We start from the raw sequence: 27229 nt of genomic DNA on the forward strand, positions 1-27229 counted from the left end.
GAGTTAGAAACATTGATGAGAGAGAAACATCGATCAGCTGCCTCCTGCTGATCAGCTGCCCCCTACTGGGGATGTGCCCACAACCAAGGCACATGCCCTTGATCAGAATTGAACCTGGGACCTTTCAGCCCACAGGCCGACACTCTATCCACTGAGCCAAACCGGTTACGGCTACCTTAGCTGTTTTAGTTGCTTCAGATCTTTATCCAAAATTCATTTCTGTGTGATGTCTTCCTTGGTCTCTCAATCCAAATTTCCATGACTTCCTACCCATTATTTTATATTCCACTTTATTGCTTTAATTTTTAACCTTAGTACTAATCACTATCTAATATATTATTTTTTCTTATTTTGTTCATTTTTTATTTTTCTCACTAAAATGTTAGCCCCATGAGTGCAGAATTTTTGTTATTTTTGTACTTTACTACCATCCTAGAACCTAAAAACAGTTCTTAGCACTTAAGCTTGCAATACATTTGGTATATTTATAGTGAAAGGTGAAGAAAGACATAAATTTCTAAATTTAAAGGTCTTCCTGAATGCTACATAGAATGAAGGAAACATATTCTTGTGAAATTTCAAAATATCAAGATTATAAAGAAGATCTTAAAAAGCTTCCAAAGAAAAGAAACAAAAGCCTACAAATTAGCAATTATGGTTTCTACAAGGCAGTGGAGCATGGATAGTGGGACAATTTCATCACAGTTTTGAAGAAACATGAATTTTAAATTAGAATTCAATACCCAAGCAAACTAGAAAATGTGAGGTAAAAATAAAGTCATTTTCATACATGAAAATATGTGAAGATAAATGAAGAGATAAATGACATTTATCACCGAGATAGTTGAGGATTTTGTTTGTCAAACCAAGGGTGGCACTGGCCAGTGTTGCTCAGTTGGTTGAGCATTATCCTGTCCACCAAAAGGTTGCTGGTTTGATCCTGGTCAGGGTGCATGTGGGGGTCGACTGATCAATGTTTCTCTCTCACATCAATGTTTCTCTAAAATAAAATTTAAAAAAGTATTTTTTTTTAAAAGGAGGAAAACTAAACAGAGGAACAGTTAAGATGGTGGCATCGGTAAATGTGGTACTAGCATTCTCCCACAATCACATCAGAAATACAATTAAACTACAGAACAACCATCATTCAGAACCACCTGAAATCTAGCTAAACCAAAGTCCTACAACTAGGGATATGAAGAACAGGCTGCATCAAGACTGCTAAGAAGGGTGGAGACATGGAACAGTGTGGTTCCACACCCACATATGGCAAATAAAAGTCAGGAGGGATATCTTGGCTGTGGAGGTTTCCCCTGAGGAGCAAGGGTTCCCAGACACACACCAGGCCCCCCCACCCAGAGGTTCCAGTGCCAGGAAGAAAAACCTGAGTAAGACAGAGGACTGCTGGAGCCCCAGGCAGTTTCTCTTAGAGGACCCAAGCACAGGCTTATTCAGACTCACTCCCTCTGTGCGCCAGTGTTGGGGCAGCAGCTCAAAAGGCATCAGGGACATACAAGGAAGAACTGAAGTATCTGGCATCAGGGTGAGAGCTGGAGAGGCAGCTTTTTCCCAGACATAAGTGCTGGCAGAGACCATTGTTCCCTTTCTGAGTCCTTCCCCAACAGAGGCAGTAGGCAGGCACCATATCAGAGTCTCCATCAACCTGGCTGTCATTGTTTACCCTGCCCCTGAGGCCTCACCCACCCCCCCCCAACTTTTAGGCCAACCCAAGCTGAGTCCAGTGGCTTTTCCATCTGAATGGCCTGTCTTGGCTTATGCTTCACTTTCTTAAAATCTCCCAAACAAGCAACAACTGGCCTCGGCATGCCCTGTATCTCTTGCTAAGTGGCTCCAGGCCCGGCACTAGTGGCAGCCATCCGTACTTCACAGCTTGGCGTCTCCTGGGAACCTCCAAGCCTGGCACAAATAGTAGCTATCTGCAGATTGCTTTGTAGTTCATGTCGGATGGCTCCATACAGAACACAGGTGGTGACTGACTCTGAGCCTGGGAGCCTCCAGAGCCAGTGCACACAGTGGACAGCTATACACATGTCAAAGTACCACCCAACCACCTCTACAAGCAGACTCAGTAGGCACCAGAGCCCTGCTGAAGTAAGTCCTGCTCTGTGGGTGGGCCCCTGCACAATTGATTGTCCACCATGATTGCAGCCAGTTGTAGCTGATCAGCTAGGGGTAAATAACTTCGTGCCAACAGCAACCAAGGCTCAACTACAGCAGGAGATTGTACACAATGCATACAAGGGGTGCACCTGGAGGGCCTAGCTCCAGTGAATGGAGAGTCTGTGCCACTGGACCCTGTAGGACATGTATTACATTAGTCCAGTCTACCAAGCCCAGGAGATGTAGCAGGTCTACCTAATACACAGAAACAAATACAGGGAGGGGGCCAAAATGAGGAGATAAAGAAAAGTCTTAAATGAAAGAACAGAACAGAACTGAAAAAGAACTCAACAAAGTGGAAATAAGCAATCTACTAGATGCAGAATTCAAAACTTGTTAATAGGATGCTCAATGAACTTAGGGTAAGAGTAGATGAACTTAGAGAGAACTTCAACAGCATGAAAAATTATATGGAAACTATAAAAAAGAGCCAGTTAGAAATGAAGGATACACTAACTGAAATGAAGAATTACAGGGAATCAACAGTAAAGTAGATGAAGCTGAGAATCAAAACAGTGATTTGGAATACAAGGAAGCAAAAAATCACCCAATCAGAACAGCAAAAAGAATCCAAAAAAATGAGGAGAGTGTAAGGAACTTCTGGGACAACTTTAGCTGTACCAACATTCGCATTATGGGGGTGCCAGAAAAGCAGAAAGAGAGCAAGAAATTGAAAACCTATTTAAAAAAGTAATGATAGGATAGTTCCCTAACCTGGTGAAGTAAATAGACATAGAAGTCCAGGAAGCACAGGGAGTTCCAAATGAGATGAACCCAAAGTGGCCCACACCAAGACACATCAAAATTAAAATGCAAAAGGTTAAAGACAAAGAATCTTGAAAGCAAGAGAAAAACAGTTAGTTACCTATAAGGGAACACCCATTAGACTGTCAGGTGATTTCTCAAAAGAACTTTTCTGGCCAGGAGGAGCAAGAAATATTCAGTGATGAAAAGCAAGGACCTACAACCAAAATTACGCTACCCAGCAAAGCCAGCATTTAGAATAAAAGGATATACAGTTTCCCAGACAAGAAGAAGCTAAACCAGCAAACCAATGTTACATGAAATGTTAATGGGTTTTCTTTAAGAAGAAGAAGGAGAAAAGAAAAAAAAGATAAAAAATATGAACAATAAAATGCAATAAACATATCTATTAATAATTGAATTTAAAAACACAAAATAAATGAACAAGCAGAACAACAACAAAAAGAAAACCAAGAGAGGATTCAACAACCAACCAAAATTGGTCCAAAAGTTCAATGAGTACAAGCTCCAAATGGCATTTGTGTGTCAGGCAAGAGAAGCAATCAGATCCTATGAAGGTAGGAATTCAGTTGTGTCTAGGAAGACTGGAATAAAAATGGATAAATTAGAGTAAGTAACAGGCAGGATAATATTGGGACTAGTTAAATAGACATGCTTTCTTATTTCAATAAAAATGAGAAAGATGGTCAGAAAGTTGAGGAAAAACAAAATAACTAGGTAGGAATGTTAATGTCCAGAGGTAGATCCAAAGTAATATGGTTTTGAGAAATTGATAGAGTATAAGTATTTCTGACATTGAAGTAGCATAGAGAAGGGAATATAACCTGTGCATACTTCTTGGTCCTGCCGGGAACAATATTCATATAAACATTAATACTGTGCATGCTCTGTGTTGATTTTAAATTTTTAAAAAAAGAATTAACTTTTTATCCAAAGTATGAAAGTCTTAAATATGATTATAGAGTATAATCTATAGCTTATCCTTAAAAAATATAAAAAATAAACATGTGATAAAAGTTGGGAAGGAGAGACATGACCTCTACTACTAAAAACTTCATGCAATATAGCCATTCTCAAACTTCGTTGCGTATTAAAATCACTTTGGAAGCTTTCAAAATCTAGAACCCCAAACTGCATCATCCCAATTAAATGAAGATCCTTGACAGTGGGATGTAGGTGTCAGTTTGCCTGTTTGTTGTTTTAGGTTTGCCGGTTGATTTCAGCGTGTAGTCAAATTTGGGGACCAGTGGTCTAAAGTTTATGAAACTAAAGCTAAAGCTGAAATATATTCTGTAAAGTTTCAAAAGTGATGAGTAGTATAATCATTCTTATAACTATCTCATTGGTAAAAAGAGGTAGGAGGGTGCTAGTTGTGAGCCAAATTTTCCTTAGTGGGAAGCCAGATCTGTTTTAGTAGTGCGAGGTGACAAATCAAATCCTACATATTGTTTCAAAGTTAGTCTGTTAGTCATTTTATTTTACTTGCAAAGAGGAAATGCTCTTTAGTCGTGTTCCAAAGTTTATGAGAATCTGTATTGACTTTTTATATAGATTGAGTTCATTAGAGCTAGATCAATGAGGTTATTATGAATAAATTATCTGGATGTTAAAATCAACTTCCTATGGCAAACATACTTTACATTTCTTAGTGAATAGACAGTTTTCGATAAAAGACACTTCAATAAATATAGTTTCCTCCTGCAAATATCCGTGGGCTGGTGCTTTAAACGTTGAGCTACCGGCTAGAGCCCTTTTGCAGATATTTTAGACACAAAGTTAAGTGTTAGTATTCCTTAGAACCATCAAAATAAAATTTTCAGTATTTAAATAAAGTCATTTATCTTTCTTAACAAATTACTTAGGCAGAACCTGAACTTTCTGAATGCAAGGTACAATATAATTATGGTTTTATTTAAAATTTTATAGTAACAGGAATGTAAATGTATTCCAGCCTTTTCCTTCTCCAGTTGCTTTACCCTTTATCAACCTTGTATATGCATTAGGATCCCCTGGAACACTTTCAAAACTAGTATTCTGTTTTTAAAAATTCTTCATTAAGTAACTGGAGCCTCATGCTCGGACCTCAGAGATACTGTGTAGTCAGGGTAGAATTAAAGAATATGAATTTATGCTTTTCTGTTACTTAAGATTATCAAGGTTGCCTCTCAGGAGTAGTATTGGGACTGGGGGTGAGAACGGATGAAAGTGGGGACTACTCTTCATTGTACGCTCTTCTGTACTAAGTGCTTTTTAAAAATAAAAATTATGTTAATGAACTACATTGATTAAAAATTAATGAATAGAAAAGTAATATATTTTGAAATAATAAAATATTCTTTATGAAAATCAAACTTTATAAAATCAATAAATTAGGACTTTGTTTTGTATTAAAAAATAATTCTAAACTCAAAAGATAACTTCAGGAAGTTTCTTACTGAATTTTTAAAGTAGATTTTTAAAGTAGTATATCACATGTACAGAATGTGCCCTCATTATAAGTGAACAGTGCTGTGAATTTTTCACAAAGAAAACACTCTAAAGAAACTCACAAAGAAAGTTTCACAAAGAGAACACTCTAGTATAACCAGCATCCTGGTCAAGAATTACATATTGTCCAAACTCAAAAGTCCAGGGTGTGCCGCCTCTAGTCACTGTCCTCCTCCTCCAACCACAATTCTGACTTTGAAACCTTTGGATACTTTTGTTTTGTTTCTGAACGTTATATATAAGTGGAATCATATATTACCCACTTATTATTCTTTGCCTTCCTTTACTGAACATGTTTGTGAAATTTATCCTTTCACACTGCATTGTTGTAGTTTGCTCATTCTCATTGCTGTGTAGAATTCTGTTTTAAGGATATGCCATTCTATTGATAGACATTTATGTTGTTTCCACTTTTAGTCTATTGTGAAGAGTACTGCTATTAACATTTTTGTGCATAGCTTTTCTGTTACAGTGGGGCCTTGACTTATGAGTGTCCCGACTAACGAGTTTTTTGAGATGCCAGCTGTCTCTCGGCCGATTTTTTGCATTGAGTTGATAGAGTACTTTGAGTTAACGAGCTCGGTCTCAGAACGAATTAAACTCGTAAGTCAAGGCCCCACTGTAGTAGAATTGCCTAAAATGAGTTTAGGAGCTATTGTCAAGGAAATTGCAATCAGATATTAAATGCTTATGAAAATAAGTATAAAATTAGCTTTTCATTTACAAAAGTCTTGTGTGTGGTTTTAAGAATGCATATGTAGCATTCCCCTGTATCATTGGCTTCTTTCTGGGTATTGAGGTTTGAACTAATTTGTATTCTACAATACATAACTGCATCTGTGTGGTACACTTGATATTAAATGGTAAAACAGAATTGGTGATAGTAAAGCTCTGGGTATATAAAAGTTAACCTGTGTCTCATTTTGTTTCCCAGGACCCTGGGGGGTAATAATCAAAGGATAAAGAACAACAGGCTTTGGTTCTGATATCCGAACTCTAAGACAATCTCCAGCCTTTGACATCTTCACTGCTAGCCCTGTGTTTGAGGTGTGCTACAGCTCCATTTTAGTAGGTGGACTGTGTTCCTGTAGGTAGCTCCTTAACTACCCCTCCACTTGCCTGCAAGCCATATTTCAGGACATGTCATCAAATTCTGGCTTCACTCTCTAATCCTAGTTCTATTCTAATTTACCTCTTCAGCATTTGCACCCTTCAATCTTCTCTTGGTTTACTCATAACCTATTTTATTTTGGGGGCAACTATTGTTCCCCTTGCCAGAGTATCTCCACAAATTAATAAACAGACATGGGATTTCCATTCACTTGTCAATGTTTAGACATTAACATGTGTTTCCTCATGGCAAATCCTGACTGAGGTTGCCCTCAATCAGCTTTCCACCCAAAATTGGCTTTGCTTGCCAAATTCACCTAGTGGAGTTTTGTTGTTGTTTTTAATTTATTGATTGATGAGAGAGAGAGAGAGAGAGAGAGAGAGAGAGAGAGAGAGAGAGAGAGAGAAACATCAACTTGTTCCACTTATTTGTGCATTCATTGGTTGATTCTTGTATGTGCTCTAACTGGGGATGGAACCCACTACCTTGGAGTATCAGGAAAATGCTCTAACCAACTGCATTACCAGGCCAGGGCAAATCTAGGATTTTTAGTTTGAGCCTGAGAATTTTAAATTTCCACCACATGATGCTCCCTAATGGAGAAAGTCTGTGGGCTCCATCTTTGATCACCTGCTCATGTAACTGATTTATGTCTAAAATCTATTGCAGGGGGTTCATTTCTTCCTTATCCAGAAATATCCTGTGATCTGCCTCAGTTTACCCAGCCCTGCCAGGATTTCAGTCAGGTTACATAGGTTAGACCCCCCAGCCTTGGCACTTGATATGGTTTCCCCAACAGTAAGATATGCAAAGTCCACTGTTTCATCCAAGGATTTCTCCCTGGAGCAGGGAAGAAGTAAGCACTCCAGTCCAGCTTGGCCTGATTTTGCACTTTTTCATTTGTTCCTTCCTGGCCTTGGGTACGGTGTTTCTCATAAGACTTTTCCTGTTTTTTACATGTTCCTCTTTGGGTTAACTGCAGCCTGGAGAAGGGAAAGGGATAGAAGAATAGTTGGTTTAAAGGCTAAGATCTACCTCAGTGCCCACCTGTGAAATACCAGGCGTCCATACCTGTTATCAGTTCAGCTTGTCAGCTACCTTTACCTCTTAAAACTGCAAAGCTTACCACACTGTAGAGCCATGCTTAGTATTGACAGAAAATCCTTATAGTCTCCTTTTACTCTCATTTGTAGATTTTGTTTTTGTGTTGATTGCTTATTTTGACTTAAAATTTTAGAAAGAAAAGTATTATTTTTACAACTTGTTGACAGCACAAAAATCCCTATTTTTATATACATGTTTTATTTATTTGGATGAATGTTTATTTAAAAATTTTCTCTAGAAATACTTAAATTCTAATTTTTTTATTATGGTCTATTTGAAAAATTTGAACAACTGAAAAAAAAATCCTAATTGTGTAATCAAGAGATACTCAAAGGTACCTGGCCGGTGTGGTTCAGTGGTTGAGCGTCCACCTATGAACCAGGAGGTCACAGTTCGATTCCAGGTCAGGGGGGCATTTGCCTTGGCTACAGGCTTGATCCCCAGTGGGGTGCGCGCAGGAGGCAGCTGATCCATGATTCTCTCTCATCATTGATATTTCTGTCTCTCTTCCTCTCTAAAATCAATAAAAAGATGTATTTTTTAAAAGATGCTCAAAGGTGTTATTTTTGTATCCTTGACTTCCTGATTACTTCTTTTTATTAAATTTATTGGGGTGACATTGCTTAAGAAAATTATACAGGTTTCAGGTGCACAGTTCCACAATACATCATCTGTACACTGTTTTATGTTTTCACCACCCCAAGTCAAGTCTCTGTTCATCACCATTTATCCACCCTATTCCCTCCTCCATCTCCCTCCTCCTCCCAATAGTCACCACACTACTGTACGTGGCCATGAGTCTTTTTTCTTTTTTGCTCAATCCCTCTATCCCCATCCACCCAGTCCCCTATGCACCTCCACCCCCACCCCCCCCACACACAGCTGTCAGAGTGTTCTCTGTGAGTCTGTCTCTATTTTGCTTGTTAGTTCATTTTGATTGCTTCATAATTATTCATTCTAACACCCTCCTGTTACTTTTAAAATCTTAAGGCAAGAAGACTACCTTATCTTAAAAATTACTTGAGTACATAGAACATGTTGACTTTTATTAGCTTTATACATGATCTCAGTAATTTGAACCTCACTGACATTTTTATTGCTAGTACAATAATGGTTATTTATTAAAACACTTTTTAAAGACAGATTTATTGAAGTATAATTTACATATAGTAAAATTCACCCTTTGAAAGTGTACAGTTTTATGTGTTTGGACAAATTAATACAATTGTGTAACCACCATCAAAAGCAAGATCTGGGAATTCCTTTGTGCCCCTTTGTAATCAGTCCCTCCCTTCATTTCTGACTCTTGGCAACACTGATCTGATTTCTCTCCCGATAGCTTTGCTTTTTCTAGAATCCCATATAAATGGAATCATACAGTATGTAGCATTTTGTGTCTGGCTTCTTTCTCTAACACAATACTTTTAAGATTGACCCATTTGTTGAATATGTCATTCCTGTTTATTGATGAGTAACATTCCATTGGATAGATGTGTCAGAATTTGTCTAGCCATTCACTTGTTGATGGATATTTTGGATATTTGCAGTTTTTCATGATTATGAATTAGATTACTATAAACATTCACGTGCAGGTCTTTGTGTGGACATGTTTTTATTTATCGGGTAAATACTTAGGAGTGGGATTACTGGGACATACGGTAAATGTGTGTTTAACTGTATAAGAGACTACTGTGCTGTTTCTAAAGTGGGTATATATTTTTCATTCCCACCAGCAAATATATGAGGGTTCCAGTCACTCTGATACTTGCCAACGTTTGGGATTATAAATCATTTTTAATTTTAGGCATCCCAGTAGGTGTGCAATGGTATTCTATTGTGGCTTTAATTTGTAGTTCTCAGATAACTAATGATGCTGAACACTTTTTGGTGCTTACTGGCCGTTTGTACGTTTTTGTTGAGGTATCTACTCAAATCTTTTGCTCATTTAAAAATTAGATTAGCTTCTTATTGAAATATAAGAGGTATTTATATATTCTAGATATCAGTTCTTTTCTCATCTTTTACATAGTCTCCTAGCCTGTGGCTTGTCTTAGGAGTGTCTTTTGAAGAACAGATGTTAATTTTGATGAAATCCAACTTATCTTTTTTTTTCCAGTAGTTTGTGCTTTTGGTGTCTTATCTACGAAAAAGCCTAATCAAGGCACTAATGTTTTTCCCTATCCTTTGATGCACAGATTTAATAGATTTATTTTTACATATAGTTCTATAATCCATTTGAATTTAATATTTGTTTATGGTGTGAGATATAGGGGAAGAATTTTGTTTGTTTTGCATCAAATTACCTCTCTGGCTTTGTCTAAAATCAATTGACTTTGCATATGTGGGTTTATTTTTTGACTCTATTCTGTTCTATTGATCGATGTGTTTATCCTTATGTAAATGCTACATTGATTTGATTATTGCAGCTCTATAGTAAATCTTAAAATTTGGTTTAATTCTTATTATGGGAAAACAAGTATTGAGCTAGGATTTTCCTATCTATCGCTTCTTTCCATTGGTCATATGTATGCCCTATAGAATAAGATTATCTCATATTTTATATGATAGTCCTATAGCTATTTGAGTAAATGTTTACACATTTTTATTTGGACTAATGCTTTAGACCAGTGGTTCTCAACCATGGCTGCACATTAGAATCACCTGGGAATTTTTTAAAATCCTGATTTCTGGGCCTCCTCCTCCGGAAATTCTGTTTCTTTGTTACTAATGTTGTGGCCCCACTCCATAACAAAGAAACAGAATTTCCGGAGGATGAGGCCCAGAAATCAGGATTTTAAAAAGATTCTCAGGTGAGTCTAATGTGCAGCCAAGGTTGAGAACCACTGCTTTAGACCTTTTCATCTTAATATGTTTTGTGTCTTCTTATCTTCAGACCTTATCACATATTAGGAGCTCAGTACATATTTGCTGAACTGAACTCTCTAAAATAATTGCTCATTAATGTCCTTAAAGGAAGTTACTTGAATTCAACAGAGCAAAAGCATATTTCCTCTGAGATTCAAGTCTTTCAAAAATCAATGTTCTCTTAATCAAAAAATGAATACAGTGGGGCATTGACTTACGAGTTTAATTCATTCTGAGACCGAGCTCATTAAGGAGCTCATTAAGGAGCTCGTTAACTCAAATTACTCTATCAACTCAATGCAAAAAATTGGCCGAGAGACAGCTGGTATCTCAAAAAACTCGTTAGTCGGGACACTAATAAGTCAAGGCCCCACTGTACTCCTGGACAATTGCATTTTAACTGGTTTGTTTTGAACTACTAAAAAAGTCTTTCTTCTATTTTATTTTTATTTTTATTATTTTTATTTTTTTTATATATTTTATTGATTTTTCACAGAGAGGAAGGGAGAGAGATAGAAAGTTAGAAACATCGATGAGAGAGAAACATCGATCAGCTGCCTCCTGCACATCTCCCACTGGGGATGTGCCCGCAACCCAGGTACATGCCCTTGACCGGAATCGAACCTGGTACCTTTCAGTCCACAGGCCAATGCTCTATCCACTGAGCCAAACCGGTTTCGGCCTTTCTTTTATTTTTAATTTTACTTTTTATTTTATCAAAGTATCGTATATAATAAAAGGATAAAATGCAAATTGACCCTAATGGCAGAACAACTGGTCATTATGACATGCACTGACCACCAGGGGGCAGATGCTCAACGCAGGAGCTGCCCCCTGGTGGTCAGTGCCCTCCCACAGGGGGAGCTCCTCTCAGCCATAAGCCAGGCTGACGGATGCGAGCACAGTGGCGGTGGCGGGAGCCTCTCCCACCTCCTCGGCAGCACTAAGGATATCTGACTATGGCTTGGGGAGCAGGCCTAAACCACAGTTGGACATCCCCTGAGGGCTCCTGGGCTGCCAGAGGGATGTCTGACTGCCAGCTTTTCCTGGTCCCCGGGCAGGGCCTAAGCTGGCAGGTGGTTATCCCCTGAGTTGTGCTCGACAGTGAGAGGGCACAGGCCGAACTGAGGAACCGCCGAGTGCACAAATATTTGTGCACCAGGCCTCTAGTTATTATATAGTTTAGAGTCAGTGGCTCTTAAGGCTACTATAAAAAATAGCCATCTCCTGGTATCCCCCAGCCTTCTTCTCTACAGTTTCTAATTCCTCAGAGATATCACTTTCAACTCTTTAGCTTTCACACCTATCCTATCTAATAAAAGAGAAACATGGTAATTGGCGTACAACCGCTACCCTTCCCATTGGCTAATCAGCGAGATATGCAAATTAACTGTCAGCCAAGATGGCAGCCGGCAGCCAGGCAGCTTGAAACTAACATGAGGCTTGCTTGCTTCAGTGACCGAGGACTCCAACGTTCCCCGCCTGCCGCTGCAGGCCTCTGAGCTGGCAGTTTGAAACATAGTTACAAAAACAGAAGCTAAACAAAACCCCAGAAACCAGCTTTCAGCTAGCCGGGATCTCAGACCTGGAGTTGATACAGAGTTTCGATTGTAGAACCTAAACAAACTAGATACCTGCTTTCAGGAGCGGAGGCCTAAGAGCTGGAGCCTCAGAGCTAAAGCTGGCTCAGAATAAAAAAAAAATGGAAAGAAAGAAAAAAAGGAGCAGTTGGGAGCTTCAGTCCCAGCCTGAAAACAGCCCTCAGCCCCTCATCCAGACTGGCCAGGCACCCCAGTGGGACCCCCACCCTGAAGGGTGTGTGACCAGCTGTAAACAGCCATCATCCCCTCATCCAGGCTGGCCAGGCACCCCAGTGGGGACCCCCACCCTGATCCGGAACACCCTTCAGGGAAAACCAGCCAGCCCCCACCCATGCACCAGGCCTCTATTCTATATAGTAAAAGGGTAATATGCCTCCCAGCACCAGGATCAGCGGAGCCGCAAGGTCTCCCGGCACCGGGATCAGCATGACAGGGGGCAGCGCCCAAACCCCCTGATGTCCCTGTGGCTCTGTGTGTGACAGGGGGCGGGGCCACAACCTCCCTATGGGCCCTGCTCTGTTCCTGACAGGGGAAGGCGCCCCAACCCCCTGATTGGCCCTGCTCTGTGCCTGATAGGGGAGAGCTCCCCAACCTCCTGATCGCCCTGTGGCTCTGTGTGTGACAGGGTGCGGCGCCCCAACCCCCCCCCACCCCACAGGCCCTGCTCTGTGTGTGGCGGGGTAGAGCCATAACCTCCCCATCGGCCCTGCCCTGAGTGTGAGAGTGGTGGCGCCCCAACCCCCTGATGGGCCCTGCTCTGTGTGTGACAGGGGGTGGCACCGCAACCTCCCCATTGACCCTGCCTTGAGTGTGACAGGGGGCGGTGCCCCAACCCCCCAATCGGCCCTACCCTGAGCGTGACTGAGGGTGGCATCGCAACCTCCCAATCCGCCCTGCTCTGTGCATGACAGGGGGCAGTGCCCCAACTCCCCAATCGGCCCTGCTCTGAGCCCGACCAGGGGCTGCACCTAGGGATTAGGCCTGCCCTCTGCCACCCGGGAGCAGGCCTAAGCCAGCAGGTCGTTATCTCCCGAGGGGTCCCAGACTGCAAGAGGACACAGGCCAGGCTGAGGGACCCCCTCCTTCCCCCCCAAGTGCACAAATTTTTGTGCACCGGGCCTCTAGTATCTAAATAATGTGCTTATGACACAACTTTTTTCTTTTCAGTTTTGGACATTATCTATTGGGTTATTTTCATACTTTGTTCTAGGTACTGGTTGGCCCAATTCAATATAGAAACTTGTTCCCTTTAGTTGGGGAATTTTAAAATATTTGGTTGGTTGTGTGAGAGATGGCTCACTTGTCCGAATTTTAAATGACAGACTGGGAAACAGAAGCATGGCGAAAATGAGACTTTTAATAACACTCTTGAGAGCGGGCACCCATTGTACAGGAATACACGCGGGGCAGGGAGCATAGCCTATTTACTTATTTATGTATTTATTTATTTTAAGCTTCTGATTTTTTTCTTTATTGATTAAGGTATTGCATATGTGTCCTTATCCCCCCATTGCCCTCAGCCCCCCACCCATGCCCTCACCCCCTGTTGTCTATGTCCATTGGTTAGGCTTATATGCATGCATACAATTGATCTCTTCCCTTTACCCCCACCCTCCTCTACCTTCCCTCTGAGGTTTGAGCATCTGATCGATGCTTCTCTGTCTCTGGATCTGTTTTTGTTCATCCGTTTATGTTCATTATATTCCACAAATGAGTGAGATCATGTGGTATTTATCTTTCTCTGACTGACTTATTTCACTTAGCATAATGCTCTCCTGTTCCATCCTGCTGTCTCAACGGGTAAGAGATCCCTCTTTTTTTTACAGCTGCATAGTATTCCATGGTGTAAATATACTACAGCTTTTTAATCCACGCATCTACTGATGGGCACTTGAGCTGTTTTCAGATCTTAGCTATTATAAATTGAGCTGCTATGAACATAGGGGTGCATATATTCTTTCTGATTGGTGTTTCAGGTTACTTAGGATATATTCCTAGAAGTTGGATCATTGGGTCAAATGGCAGTTCCATTTTTAATTTTTTGAGGAAATTCCATACTGTTTTCCATAGTGGCTGCACCAGTCTGCATTTCTACCAGCAGTGTGAAGGTTCCCTTTTCTCCACATTCTAGCCAGCACTTGGCATTTGTTGATTTGTTGATGGTAGCCATTCTGCCAGGTGTGAGGTATACCTCATTGTCATTTAACTGGTGGTTCTTGGATGTATTCTAAGACAGAGGTTGGCAAACTTTTTCAGATGGTAAATATTTTAGACTTTGCATGCTATACCATTTCTGTCATGACACCACTATTCTTGTTGCACAAAAACAGCCATTAAACAATATGCAAGTGAATGAGCAGGACTGTGTTCCAATAAAACATTACAGTAGTTTCCCCCTTATCTGTGGGAGATATGTTCAAGTGGATGCTGGAAACAATGGGTAGTACCAAATCCTATATACACTATGTTTTTTCCTATATATACATATCTATGGTGATATTAAATTTATAAATTAAGCACAATAAAAGATTAATAATAAATAATAAATAGAATAAGTATAATAATATACTGTCATAAGTATAACAATTCGCAAAGTTATGTGAATTTGGTCTTACTCAAAATATCTTATTGTAACTTGCAGTGAGTGGGTTGGTGTCACTTGTCTTGGGGGATCCTTGTTGAATTCTTCCTATACACCAGTGATTTTTAACTTTTTTTTAATCTCATAGCACACATACACTAATTATTAAAATTCTGCAACACACCAGAATCTCACAAAAGAAATAGGTATAATTTTGATTCATTCACACCAGATGGCTATTGTTGTGTTGGCTGTTATCATTTTTTAAAATTTAGCAACAGATATAGAGTAATCCGAAAGGAATTTGGAGCAAAGAAGAAAAAGAGATTAAAAATAGGGCAGTAGCTATAGAACATGTTGGAAATCTGAATAGTGGGCATGAGTCAACAATGAGAAAGATAAAATAAGAAAGATGACTAATGGGGACCTTAATGTGCTTCTATAATAGTAAAGCAAAATATGGCTAATACAATTTCTCACTTCATAGACATTTTACACCACATTTGAATGAAACTAAAGTTTACTTTGTTGATGAAGGACTACCCATAATCACAGTTATCCATGAGAATAAAAAGTCTTTTTCTCCTACTGAGAAATGGCAAATGCAGTCTAAGTTATAGAGACTTTAACCTACAGCTAAAAAGAAAACTTCATTCATTACAGAACATCCATTTTATTTGCCAAACCTGGTTTGGTGTGTCAACAGCTATGCAATTCACCTGACTTGGACAACCAGTTCCATTTTCCATTGTTACAAAAATAAATGATGTTATTTGTTCCAAATTCATTAATTGCATGAATTATAGTTTATCCATATGGCTGCAGACATCAAAAAGCAGCTTTTCATTTCTCTGAGTTGTTTCCAAAACCTTGAGGCACCTCACATTAATCATCCACTTAGAATATCAAGACATATATACTCCAGTGTGTACGTAGCCATATCTTTGGATGCACACGCTCAGTGTTTGCTTTTTTAACCCAAATTGTCATACAGATAGAGAAAACTGAATAGCAGTATACATTTCTGAGAACCGTTTTACACACCAGCTGAATTTTAAATCCAGGATTCTCAGAACTAAACAATTTGTATTTAATCTGAAGCTTTTCAATGTCTTTATATTAACTAGACCACCTTTTCTATAATTAACACCCATATCTCTTTTGAATAAATAATGTCTGTAAAAAGAAAACAGCAAAACTCTCCAAGAGAATATTTTGATTACACTGATAATTTAATGAGGTGCCATGTATAATACGAACACTTTGAATTATAAGCACAGGATTCTGGATTTTGTACCTGAAAACAGGGTTTGCTTAACCTATTACATGCATGTTTCAGCCTCAGAGGAGGGTTAAGTACCATAGCGATAACACCTTTTGGATATTGATATGTAAGCTGACCATTATCACTAATCAACCATTTGGCATATTAAATGGTTCATGACTTACCATATCATATTATATACCACACTACTCATTAGTATGCTATGCTAACTTAATGTTACTTTAATAAACTCCACCCACTCTCCCCTACAGACCAATCCATAGGGACCATGGTTTCAGAGGTCTAAGTTATATTTTCCAGCCACAGCAATGTCTTAAAATATTTCCCCTGTAATTATAAAAATTCAACATGATAAAATGGCCTTTATTTATTTATCTTTAATATTATTTATTTTTGGACTTGGTAATACATTCGGATGTATATGATTCAGAAGGCACAAAAGTGGAAAGTCTCCCAATCTCTATTCCTCAAGTGTGTCCCAGACATTGGCTGTTCTGGAGGCAACAGAATTACCGATTTCTTGTGTAGCCTTCCAGAAATATTCTCTGTAAGTACAAATTACTACTATAAATGTTACAAATAATAACATAAGATTTATACCTTTTGTGATCTTGTGTAAAACCCCCAAAATGCACCTTATAGCATTATAACATGAAAAATAACATGAAAAATAAAAGGAAAAATTTGAGGTTGAAAATTAGAAAAAAAATCTTTGTTTTTCATTGCTTTGACAAATGACAAGTATATGTAATCAGGAAGCCTTCAGCTTCAGCTCTTGTCTAGCTTGGCTTCTGCGTAGGGCCTGGGGTAGAACAGCCACCTCCTGGAAAAGCCGTCCTGGACTCCCAGCAGCTTCCACTTCTCCTCGCTCTGTCCCTGCCTCTTTCCTAATGCATACTCCTCTGCCCATCCTTTTCAGTGCTGCCTTCAGTCATTTTCTCTTCATATTCCACCTAAATTTCTTTTTTAAGACCTTTGATGTTGTTGTTGTTAATCCTCACCCAAAGATTTTTTTTTTTTCTAAGAGAGAGTGGAAGGAAGGGAGGGAGGGAGGGAGAGAGAAAGAGAGAGAGAGAGAGAGAGAGAGCGAGCAACATTGATACATCAAATGGTTGCCTCCTGAATGTGGCCGGATTGAACCTGCAACCTATGTACCTGCCCTTGACCAGGAATTGAACCTGAGACCCTTCAGGGCACACGCAGGTCGAAGCTATAGCCACTTAGACACACCGGCCAGGGCTCCACCTAAATTTCTAAAGCTCTTGTCCATTCTCATAATTTTAAGTACCATTCACATACAAGACCTAAAGCTGTACCTAAAGCTTTTAGCATATGCTCCAGCTCCACATTTAAAACCTCTTTTTGGACATTGTTTTTTCTGGATATCCTGAAGTTATTATGTACTTGCATGTTGATATTTGTAACTAAAGCTAATTAAGACCTAGATTTTTAAAAAAATTTCTAAAGGGGTTAATTAAACAATTGATTTAAGTATGTGATTCTTACCCTTGGGTCAGAAATTTATGTTAAAATAAAATCTACAAAACAACACTATTTATTTTGGTTGCTTATCAATTCAGTCTTCTGCATTTCTCTAAAAGCTTAACGTGCTGCTCTTCTTTGCAAGCATATAATTGACAATATCTTAGGCCTCTATATCCAGCTTCTTAGTCTCATCTGATTTATGGATTGACTAAGCTAAGCCACGGAAGCTGAGCTGTGATCAGATGAGGTAGGAGAGCACATTATAAATGCAAATATACCATAAAAACTTTATTGTTGTTATGATGCTGAAGTTACATTCTATTCAATAAAATCCAAATAGCTGTGTTCACTGTCATTAAGTAAATACTGGCAGTGGATGTGGGGGAGTTACAGAGGAGAGTAAATTTAGCAGTTACAAACGAAAGGAAATGGGACTGACATTAAAAACTGGTTTTATAAACACTGTTTCCATTAGGATGCACTGCAGGAATAGAAATTCAACTCAAAATGGCTTAATTACTAAAGAGAATTAATATATCACATACTATGTAACAAGAATCCAGGAGTAGATGGTTCCAATGTGGCTCCTCATTCAGTAGCCTCCTCATGTCTTCTTTCTACTGTGTCATCGTAAGTAGTTCTGGACAACATATTCTTACCCAGCAATGTTCAGAAGCACATGGAAGATATACCTAGAAAATTCCAGAGTCTGTAATAGAGAAATAAGAGGAGAAAGACTTTGGTAAAGCAACCCACATTAGCTGCATATATTATGACTTTGGAAAACAAGTTACAATAACATTTAGTGTTTTGTTTTAGTTCTTTTACCCATTATGAAATACCAGTCACATACTGGAAGGACATAAAAGTCTATGATAATCTCAAAGTATGTAAGAGATGCGGGTTTTATAAGCAAACCCTGTGTATGCCAAAATCCAGATGAAGTTCTTAAAAGAATTGCTTTTTCTGTTCATGAGCTTTAAAAAAAATGAAACTAGTCTCTAATTGCTAGATTATATCTTGAAAATATTATGTTTCATTAGTCTGACCGACTGCAGTAGCACAAAATTACCCTATAACTTTTACTAATAAAGAGAAAAATAGAAAATATTCTCTGTATCCTCCTAAATAGCTTTTTAAAAAAGGTCTGTTTCAGCTGTTTTGAGGGAATTATTGTTTTCAGGATGTATAATAATTCCTATTGGACCATTATATCACATTAGCTTTTATATAATTATTTATTCTTGTTTATAAAGCTGCAGGCCACAAACATTGATTATTTCTACAGCAATTAGTAGAGAATTTTTAGGGCTTAATTAGACAGTAACATTCATTATAATATTTTGGAGTTACAAACAAAAATATAGTTTATATGAAAAGCAACTAAGAAGTAAATCAGGTCTGCTTGGTCTAGTCTAAAGTGATTTTATAATTAGTAAAAATTACTACCAGTATTAAATTTGCTTTCTGAATAACGACATGTACATCACTGAGACTTAAATATTGATAGGAAGATGGAGAAATAAGTTAAATAGTTTTATTACAAACTGAGAGCCTATTATACCTTACTCCATCTTGTGGAGATGTGGAGGTGAATCAGGCCATGTATGTACATGTATCAAATTGTTTTTTTAATTTCAACAACCGTCAGGTACACATTTATTTAGTCAATCACAAAATATAGCTTTGAGCACTAGGCATAGTTCTAGACCCTTAGTCTGAGCAAGAGACAAACATATAAACAAGTAAGTGTACTATATGTTACTGATGTTATGGTAGAAGTCCTTTCAGGGCAAATGCTGTAAGGCAGAAGAGGAAAGTAGTTACTTGTACCCAAATGTGCAATGAAGGTTACAGGGAGAAAGACCTGGTGAACATTAAACAATTGCCTGGATTCAAAATGCCTCCTCCTCACCTTCAAGCAGGTCCCTGTACCCGAGTAATCATGACACTCATTTCAAAGGAAGAAATTCCCTTAAACCCCTATTGTTTATTTAAATTGTTTTATATTAAATTTAAAACCCAAACTAGGTACAACTCCCTTATACATATTGATTTTAGAAAACATTTTTTTAGGTGAAAACACATTTATAAAATTAAGAGTAAACCAAAAAAACGAAGACAATTCAATTTAACAATATTAATTTAATATGATGGATGGTGTTATTTTGTGGAAACTAAATTGATGCTGTTGGGTTTTACGGTGAAAAGATATAGCCTCATGTCTACTTATCATTTATTCTGTATTACCTTTTAATGATAAGGAATTGAGTCCAGCTACACAGGATAAAAAATCAAATAGTAATGGCTAAAATAGATAGGACTATTCTGCCCTCGTTCCCCCGAAGTCCACGATGTCCGAGCCACACCTCTGCAACCCCGGTGTCCTCTCCTTTCTGGTAGGTCAAAGATAGCTGCTCCAGTTCCAGGTTTGGCAGCATTGTTTTATGCAGGAAGAGAGGACACAAGGGCACTTGCCAACTGAGTTGACGCTATTTTTAACAAGTGTTTTTCAGTCACCACCCAGTGACCTCTGCTGTCTCATTGGCCACACGCTGTGTCATGTCCACACCTGGCTGAAATGGAACTTGGAAAATAGATCCCATCCTCAGGGTTGTATTATTGAGGGAAAAGGGAAGAAAAGATTTGGGGAAAGCAACATCAGGCTCTGCACACATTCCAAGGCCAATTTTAAGGAGTGATTTAGAAACACAATAGCTACCTCTATCACATAAAGACCAATTCATCCGTGAGGCGTTGCTAAACTGTATCTAACAGGTCTATAACAATGGTTAAAAAATTCTTCATTTCATATTGACTATCATGGTTACTGATAATGAAGTTTAATGTTTGGAGCTAAAAAAATCAGCTCCCTTGAGATCTTTATACAGTTCTCTCTTATAACTATTGTAAAAATATTTATCCTTCAGTATTTCACAGTAAGAAGTATCTGGTGCGGGGAGAACATATGCCTCATAAAATCCTAAATGCAAAAGAGAATACCAAATATACACACACCTAATTTTAAAGTAGTTATTCAGATAATCCAGAATATTCCTATTTTGGGGGATTATAATCTAAATGAAAACTCAGCATTTAAAGAGAATTCTGACACCCTTAAAACAGGAGTCTGCAGATTACTCTCCATGGGCCAAGCCCAGCCTGCCATTTATTTTTATAAATACATTAGTCCCCACCCCTTATTTGAGGCTTTGCTTTCCATGGTTTCAGTTACTGACAGTCAACTGCAGTTCAAAAATATTAAATAGAAAATTCCAGAAGTAAACAATTCATAAGTTTTAAATTGTGTGCCATTCTGATAGTGTGATGAAATCTTGTGCTGTCCTGCTCCAGCCCTTCTGCCCTGTGCTTTGAGAGAGAATCCTTGTGCTTCATATTCCAATCTGCTTATTAGGTGCCAGTAATGATCATCCTTTTAAAAAAATTCATCTACTCCTTTTAGTTTGACAATCATGGCTTCGAGTTTTAGGATGTGTGTGTGTGTGTGTGTGTGTGTGTGTGTGTGTGTGTGTGTGTGAATTTCCGTAAGTGCTCAAACAGTTTTTGTGCACATGTTTTTCTTTTCTAGCACTTCTTGTTATGATAATTCACTCTTATTTTGCTGTTACAAATGTTGGTGCCTCTCTCATGGGCAGTTATTTTTCTGTGGTGGCTCATTGGAAATCAGGTCTGGTTGCTGAACCATCCTTAACAGCAGGAATCCCAATGGTTGGTAAAGGAATAGTGCCTACAGTTTAAGGCAGCCGTGGGCAAACTACGGCCCGCGGGCCAGATCCGGCCCGTTTGAAATGAATAAAACTATTGAAATAAAAGACCGTACCCTTTTATGTAATGATGTTTACTTTGAATTTATATTAGTTCACACAAACACTCCATCCATGCTTTTGTTCCGGCCCTCCGGTCCAGTTTAAGAACCCATTGTGGCCCTCGAGTCAAAAAGTTTGCCCACCCCTGGTTTAAGGAGAGGCAGCCCACTAGAGATACCGGAAGGAAGCCTAGTGCTCTGTAATCTGCTTCAACTCACCTAGTTTCCAAAGTAGGAAGACCCACCTGTCTCCGTTAGGAAAATCCAGCACATTCAGAGAGATGGAAGGTCATCTTCACAGGGGACTCAAGGTACCTGAAAGCCCATCTGTTCCAGTGATTCGTCTATTCCAGCCCTCAGCTTTGGCCCAGGGCCGATGCTGCTTTTCAGTTGGTTAGCCACTCACAGGCAATTTAGCTGTGTTCCAGTTGACTCTGATGTTACCCTACCGCAAGCACTGTCCAGCAGGTCTCAGCAGCGGCCTAATTTTAAAAAGTTTAGGACCATGGAGTTGGACATAGATGGGAACAAGCCACAGTCAAGTTTCAGAATATCCTGTATCCTCACTCATTCCAATTATCATTTATATTCTGATGACCCTCATTTATTATATCTCTAGTCCCTACCATTCCCCTGACTCACATATCCTACTTAATAGTTCAAGTTGGATATCTAATGGATACCACAAAGGTTAATGTCCAAACAAAACTTTATACTAGTATATATCCTCTCCCATTAATCCTCACCAATTAATCCTTGATTTTAGAGAGATGAGGGAAAGAGAGAGAAACATCGATCGGTTGCTGTCCACACGTACCCCGACTTGGGATCAAACCTGCGACCTGGGTATGTGCCCTGACCAGGAATCGAATCCACAACCTTTTGGTGTATAGAACAATGCTCAACTAACTGAGCCACCTGGCCAAGGCCAAACTGAACTTTTTTGGTGGTTGTCCCCAGACCTACTTCTCTCCCAGCCTTTCCTGTCTCAGTGAATGGCATCACCACCATTTTCATAGTTAATTGCTTGAGCCAATACCTTCACATTCATTCTTAACTTTTCTCTCTTATTTTTACATTCCCATCCCAAATGGTCATCAAGCCCCAGTGGCTGTACTTTCTAAAACAGTGGTTCTCAACCTTCCCAATGCCGCGACCCTTTAATACAGTTCCTCATGTTGTGGTGACCCCCAATTTCATTGTTACAAATTGAACATAATTAAAGCATAGTGATTAATCACAAAAACAATAATTATATATGTGTTTTCCGATGGTCTTAGGCGACCCCTATGAAAGGGTCGTTTAACCCCCAAAGGGGTCACGACCCACAGGTTGAGAACCGCTGCTCTAAAAGTACCTAAACTGACCACTTCTCACCACTTCCACCTCTACCACTCATTCATACATTGTTTCTTTCCTGGTCTACTGCAGATGCCTCCTGACCGCTCTCTATGCTTCTGCTCTTGCCTTATACAGTTTATTCTCTACTAGAGGCCCAGTGCACGAATTCGTGCATGGGTGGGTTCTGGCTGGCCCGCCCTGATGGGGGCCGATCGGGGGTGGGGTTGGCCAGGGGGAGGGACCACAGGTGGTTGGGGGGGCCAGTTGGGGCCCACATCAGGCCAATTGGCCGCTGCAGTACGCCTCATAGCGACTGATCATTCCAGTTGTTCTGGTCGTTCCACTGTTCCAGTTGCTTGGCTTTTATATACAGTGGGGCCTTGAATTATGAGTTTAATTCATTCCATGATGGAGCTCGTAACTCAAATTACTTGTATGTCAAATCAATTTTTACCATTACAATGAATTGAAATGCTGGGCTGATGTTGTGGTGTTCACTGTGACGTTCGCTGCGCCAACTAGCGGTGGGGTATCTGAAGCTGGCTCGTAACCCAAATTTTAGCTCGCAACTCAAAGCAAAAAATCGGCCGAGAGACGGCTCGTATCTCGAAAAACTCATTAATCTGGACACTCATAAGTCAAGGCCCCACTGTACTAGTATATAGATAAGCAACAGCAGTCTTTTTAAAAAGGTAGTATGTTGCTTCTTTCCAAAGGATTCAAAGAAAATCCAAACACTATGTCATTGCTTATAAGGTCCGTCAGGGTCAGGAGCCTAACTGCCTTCCAACATTATTATCATTAGTAGTAATATTACTACTGTTTTCATCTCACTGCACTTCACTCACATTAGCTTCCTTATCCTTTTAACTGATATTATAACTATCTCATCTCAGGATCTTTGGTCTTGCTGATCACTTTGTTGAGAAGAACCTTCCTCCACATTTTCTCATCATTCCCTTTCTCATTAAATGTATGACTTGCTCAAATCTGTCCAACTTGCCTAACATAAAGTCTGTTCCTGACCACTCTATGAAATGTATTTTCCCCTATATTCCTTTTTCTGCCTTACCTTATTTTAGTGTTTTTAATAGAACTATCACCACTGGAACCGTATGCTTGTGTATTATCTTCTTCCAGGCAACCTCTATGAGGGAATGACTTTAATTCACTGCTACATCTCTAGCACTTAGAACAGTGCTGGGTAAATAGTAGATGCTCAACAAATAATATACGCTTAAAATGGATTTCACCAAATTTGAGTTGGGTTTTAAAATGAAAAAAGGAGGCAAACACATGAATTTTTCAGAAATAATCATGATTCTCAAAGTATTGCTTTTTTCATTTCTACTTTTAGTCTTCTGTGTAAAAAATGTAATAAACTTTATATTCTTGCATATGCTTTAAATTTCGGTTAAAATATTTTTATCTTATTTTCCCATAAAAATACTTATTAGGTAATCTGACATGTTTTTTTCTTTTTAAGAACAAAATTCCATTTTACCTGTAACTTATTCCTTGATAATATATTTATTATCAAATTTTTAATTTGTGTTTTATGTTAAAATAAACCTTATAAAATTATATAATGTCAAGACCATTGGTGAAAAAGGAAGAAACGAATAGAAGTAGGAACTTTTTCGTGACATTTATTTTCTTGTACTTTAATACAGTATCCTTATCTGTAGGGAAGACCATTTTAAGGTTTGATGGTAAGGAGGACGGAACTCATTGGTACAGTCACTTGCCATTTTGCTCACATTTCTGAAGGGTCACTGTAGCTGTCTCCATGGTGGGCAGTGGCGAACAGTGCAGCTGAGGCTGTGACAAGCCCACATAGTCATATGCCGTTGACAAACAGAGAGTCTCATCAAGCCAGCACTGGCCCCTGTTCTCAGGCACACATACAGACACCTGTCTCCGGCATAGTACTTTATCATCTGTAAACTATTTTGTGGCAAGCTACTTAATCAGAACTTTTAAATGGTTGACTTTGATAATTAAGAAATTAATTTCGTTTTGTTTTTCTTTTTTCCAGGTGCATGGTGGCTGATGAAGTAAGTGTTTTCATGACTTTTATGTCTTTTATTAAATTTCACAACCAATTTTTAGTGTCTACTATTTACCATATACTCTCTGTCTCTCCATATGACTATATTTCTATAGATGGAGAAAAGGAGAGGGGGAGACAGAGAAACGTGGGGAGGGGTGCAGCCAGGAGAATAACAATGAGAATAGCCCTGGCCGGTGTAACTTGGTTGGAGCCTCGCACATTTAAGGTTGCAGGTTATGTTCTGGGGTTCAGGCACATACCTAGGTTGCAGGTCCATTCCCAGTTGGGGCATGTACAGCTCATCAGTGTTCTCTCTCACACTGATGTTTCTCTCTCTCTCTCCCCCCTCCTCTTTTTTCCCCTTGCTATAAAATTAATAAGCATATCCTTGGGTGAGGATTTTTAAAAAAGAATGAGAATAAATGTGTGTGTGTGCAAGTGTATGCAAGGTGTACACTCGGAACATGTTATCAATATTAGTGATCCAAAATTCTATATGGTTAGCCAAAGAAGCTTGAATGTGCTTTGAAATGCAGTCCCAGATGAAACAGCTATCTTCTACTTGTCATAATACTGCTTGCTAGAAGCTAAACTTGGAAGATTTTTCTCTAAAGGTTAATTGTTTCATATAAAACTTAATGTTAAAATAGTATTTATTATCACTAAACAATGATACATTTAAGTGGCATGCACTTGTATATATTCATACTCATGTTTTCTCATTGAAATGAAAATTCTTGTTATATAAACAATGATACTCTTTACCTTCATTCTCAGAGTAATATTTATCTACACTAATAAAAAACAAAGATGCTAATTGACCGCACCTTCGCTATGCCCATCAGCCAATCAGAAGAGTATGCAAATTAACCCAACAAAGATGGCCATTAAATTTGCATACTGCAGGCGGGGCAGGACAGCGCGAGCCCCCGCCCACTCCACCACTATCCGGGCCTCCCATGTGCGACCTGGGGCGGCGGGACAGGCAGTGTGGGATCCAGGCCTGCCATCTGCAACCCGGGGAGGCAGGGCAGGCAGCACCAGACGCCGCCCACCCCGCGGGATCAGGCCTGCCATCTGCAACCCGAGGTGGTTATCTCCCAAAGGGTCCCAGACTGTGAGAGGGCACACATTGGGCTGAAGGACCGCCCCTCACAGTGCACACATTTTTGTGCATCGGGCCTCTAATATATATATACTAGAGGCCCGGTACACAAAAATGTGTGCACTCGGGGGGTGGGAGGGTCCCTCAGCCCAGCCTGCGCCCATTCACAGTCCAGGACCCCTTGGGGGATGTCCACCTGTCAACTTAGGCCCACTCCCTAGGGGATCAGGCCTAAGCTTGCAGTCAGACGTCCTTCTAGCAGTTAGGGAGCCCTTGGGGGTGTCCAACTAAAGACTTAGGCCCCCAAGGGATCAGGTCTAAACCGTTAGTTGGACATTCTTAGTGCTGCCACGGAGGTGGGAGAGGCTCCTGGCACCACCACTGCGCTGGCCAGCCATAAGCTAGCTTCTGGCTGAGTGGCACTCCCCATATGGAAGTGCACTGACCACCAGGGGACAGCTCCTGCATTGAGCATCTGCCCCCTGGTGGCTAGTGCACATCATAGCAACCGGTCATTCTGTCGTTCAGTCAATGTGCATATTAGCCTTTTATTATTATTATATAGGATGTCCCTATTTCCCCCCTTTTGCCCCCTCTACCCAGCTCTTGCCCCCCACTTCTCTCTGGCCATCACCATACTGTTGTCTGTGTCCATGGGTTGTGCATATATTTTCTTTGGTTAATCCCTTCTTTAAATTCCCTTCTTTAAATTTGTATTTTCAGATAAGTGCTTATAACTGCACTATTATGTATTTTCTATTATATCATTTAGAATTAAGATATTTTCTAATTGAACCCTTGTAAATTTTAGCACAATTTAGTAAATTATGCTAGAAGCAATTAGGAGATTTTTCATGTAATGCAGATACATTTCAATTAATATTTTATTAATTTTTAAATTTTTTAATATTTTAATTTGAAATAATCTCATACATCTAAAAAAACTATAAAATATTACAGCATATTATATGTACCCTTCACCCAATTTCTTAGGTGTTAATAATTTAAACATAACCATTATACAACTAACAGAATTTGGAATATATTTTTCTTATAATCTCTTTAATGTTACTTAATCCATTTACTTTGTTTTTGTTAATCTTCACCCAAGGATATTTTTCCATTGAATTTTAGAGAGAGTGAAGGGAAAGGGAGAGACACATTGATTGGTTGCCTCCTGCACATGCTCTGATAGGGACTGGGGATCAAGCCAGCAACTGAGGTACATGCCCTTGACTGGAATCAAACCTGGGACCCTTTAGTCCACGGGCTAATGCTCTATCCACTGAGCAAAACAGGCTGCAGCTTAATTCATTTACTTTTAATCTGTATGTGTCTTTATATTTAAAGTGGGTTTTGTTTTTGATTCACCCTCATAATCTCTCCTTTAATTGGTGCATTTATGCCACTCACTTTCAGAGTGTTTACTGATAGAGTTA

General features: G+C 39.3%; 1 protein-coding gene across 1 annotated transcript in view; it reads left to right on the forward strand.

Moving 5' to 3' along the window:
- Positions 1-27229, forward strand: part of ZRANB3 (zinc finger RANBP2-type containing 3) — a 235950-nt gene that overhangs the window by 76878 nt on the left and 131843 nt on the right. The window contains exon 3 of the mRNA XM_081096348.1: positions 24671-24689. Within this exon, the coding sequence (XP_080952474.1) occupies positions 24671-24689 (19 nt within the window). The remainder of the gene's footprint in view (positions 1-24670; positions 24690-27229) is intronic.

This window comes from Myotis nattereri, assembly GCF_964212035.1.
Source record: "Myotis nattereri genome assembly, chromosome: 7".
Lineage (NCBI taxonomy): Eukaryota > Metazoa > Chordata > Mammalia > Chiroptera > Vespertilionidae > Myotis > Myotis nattereri.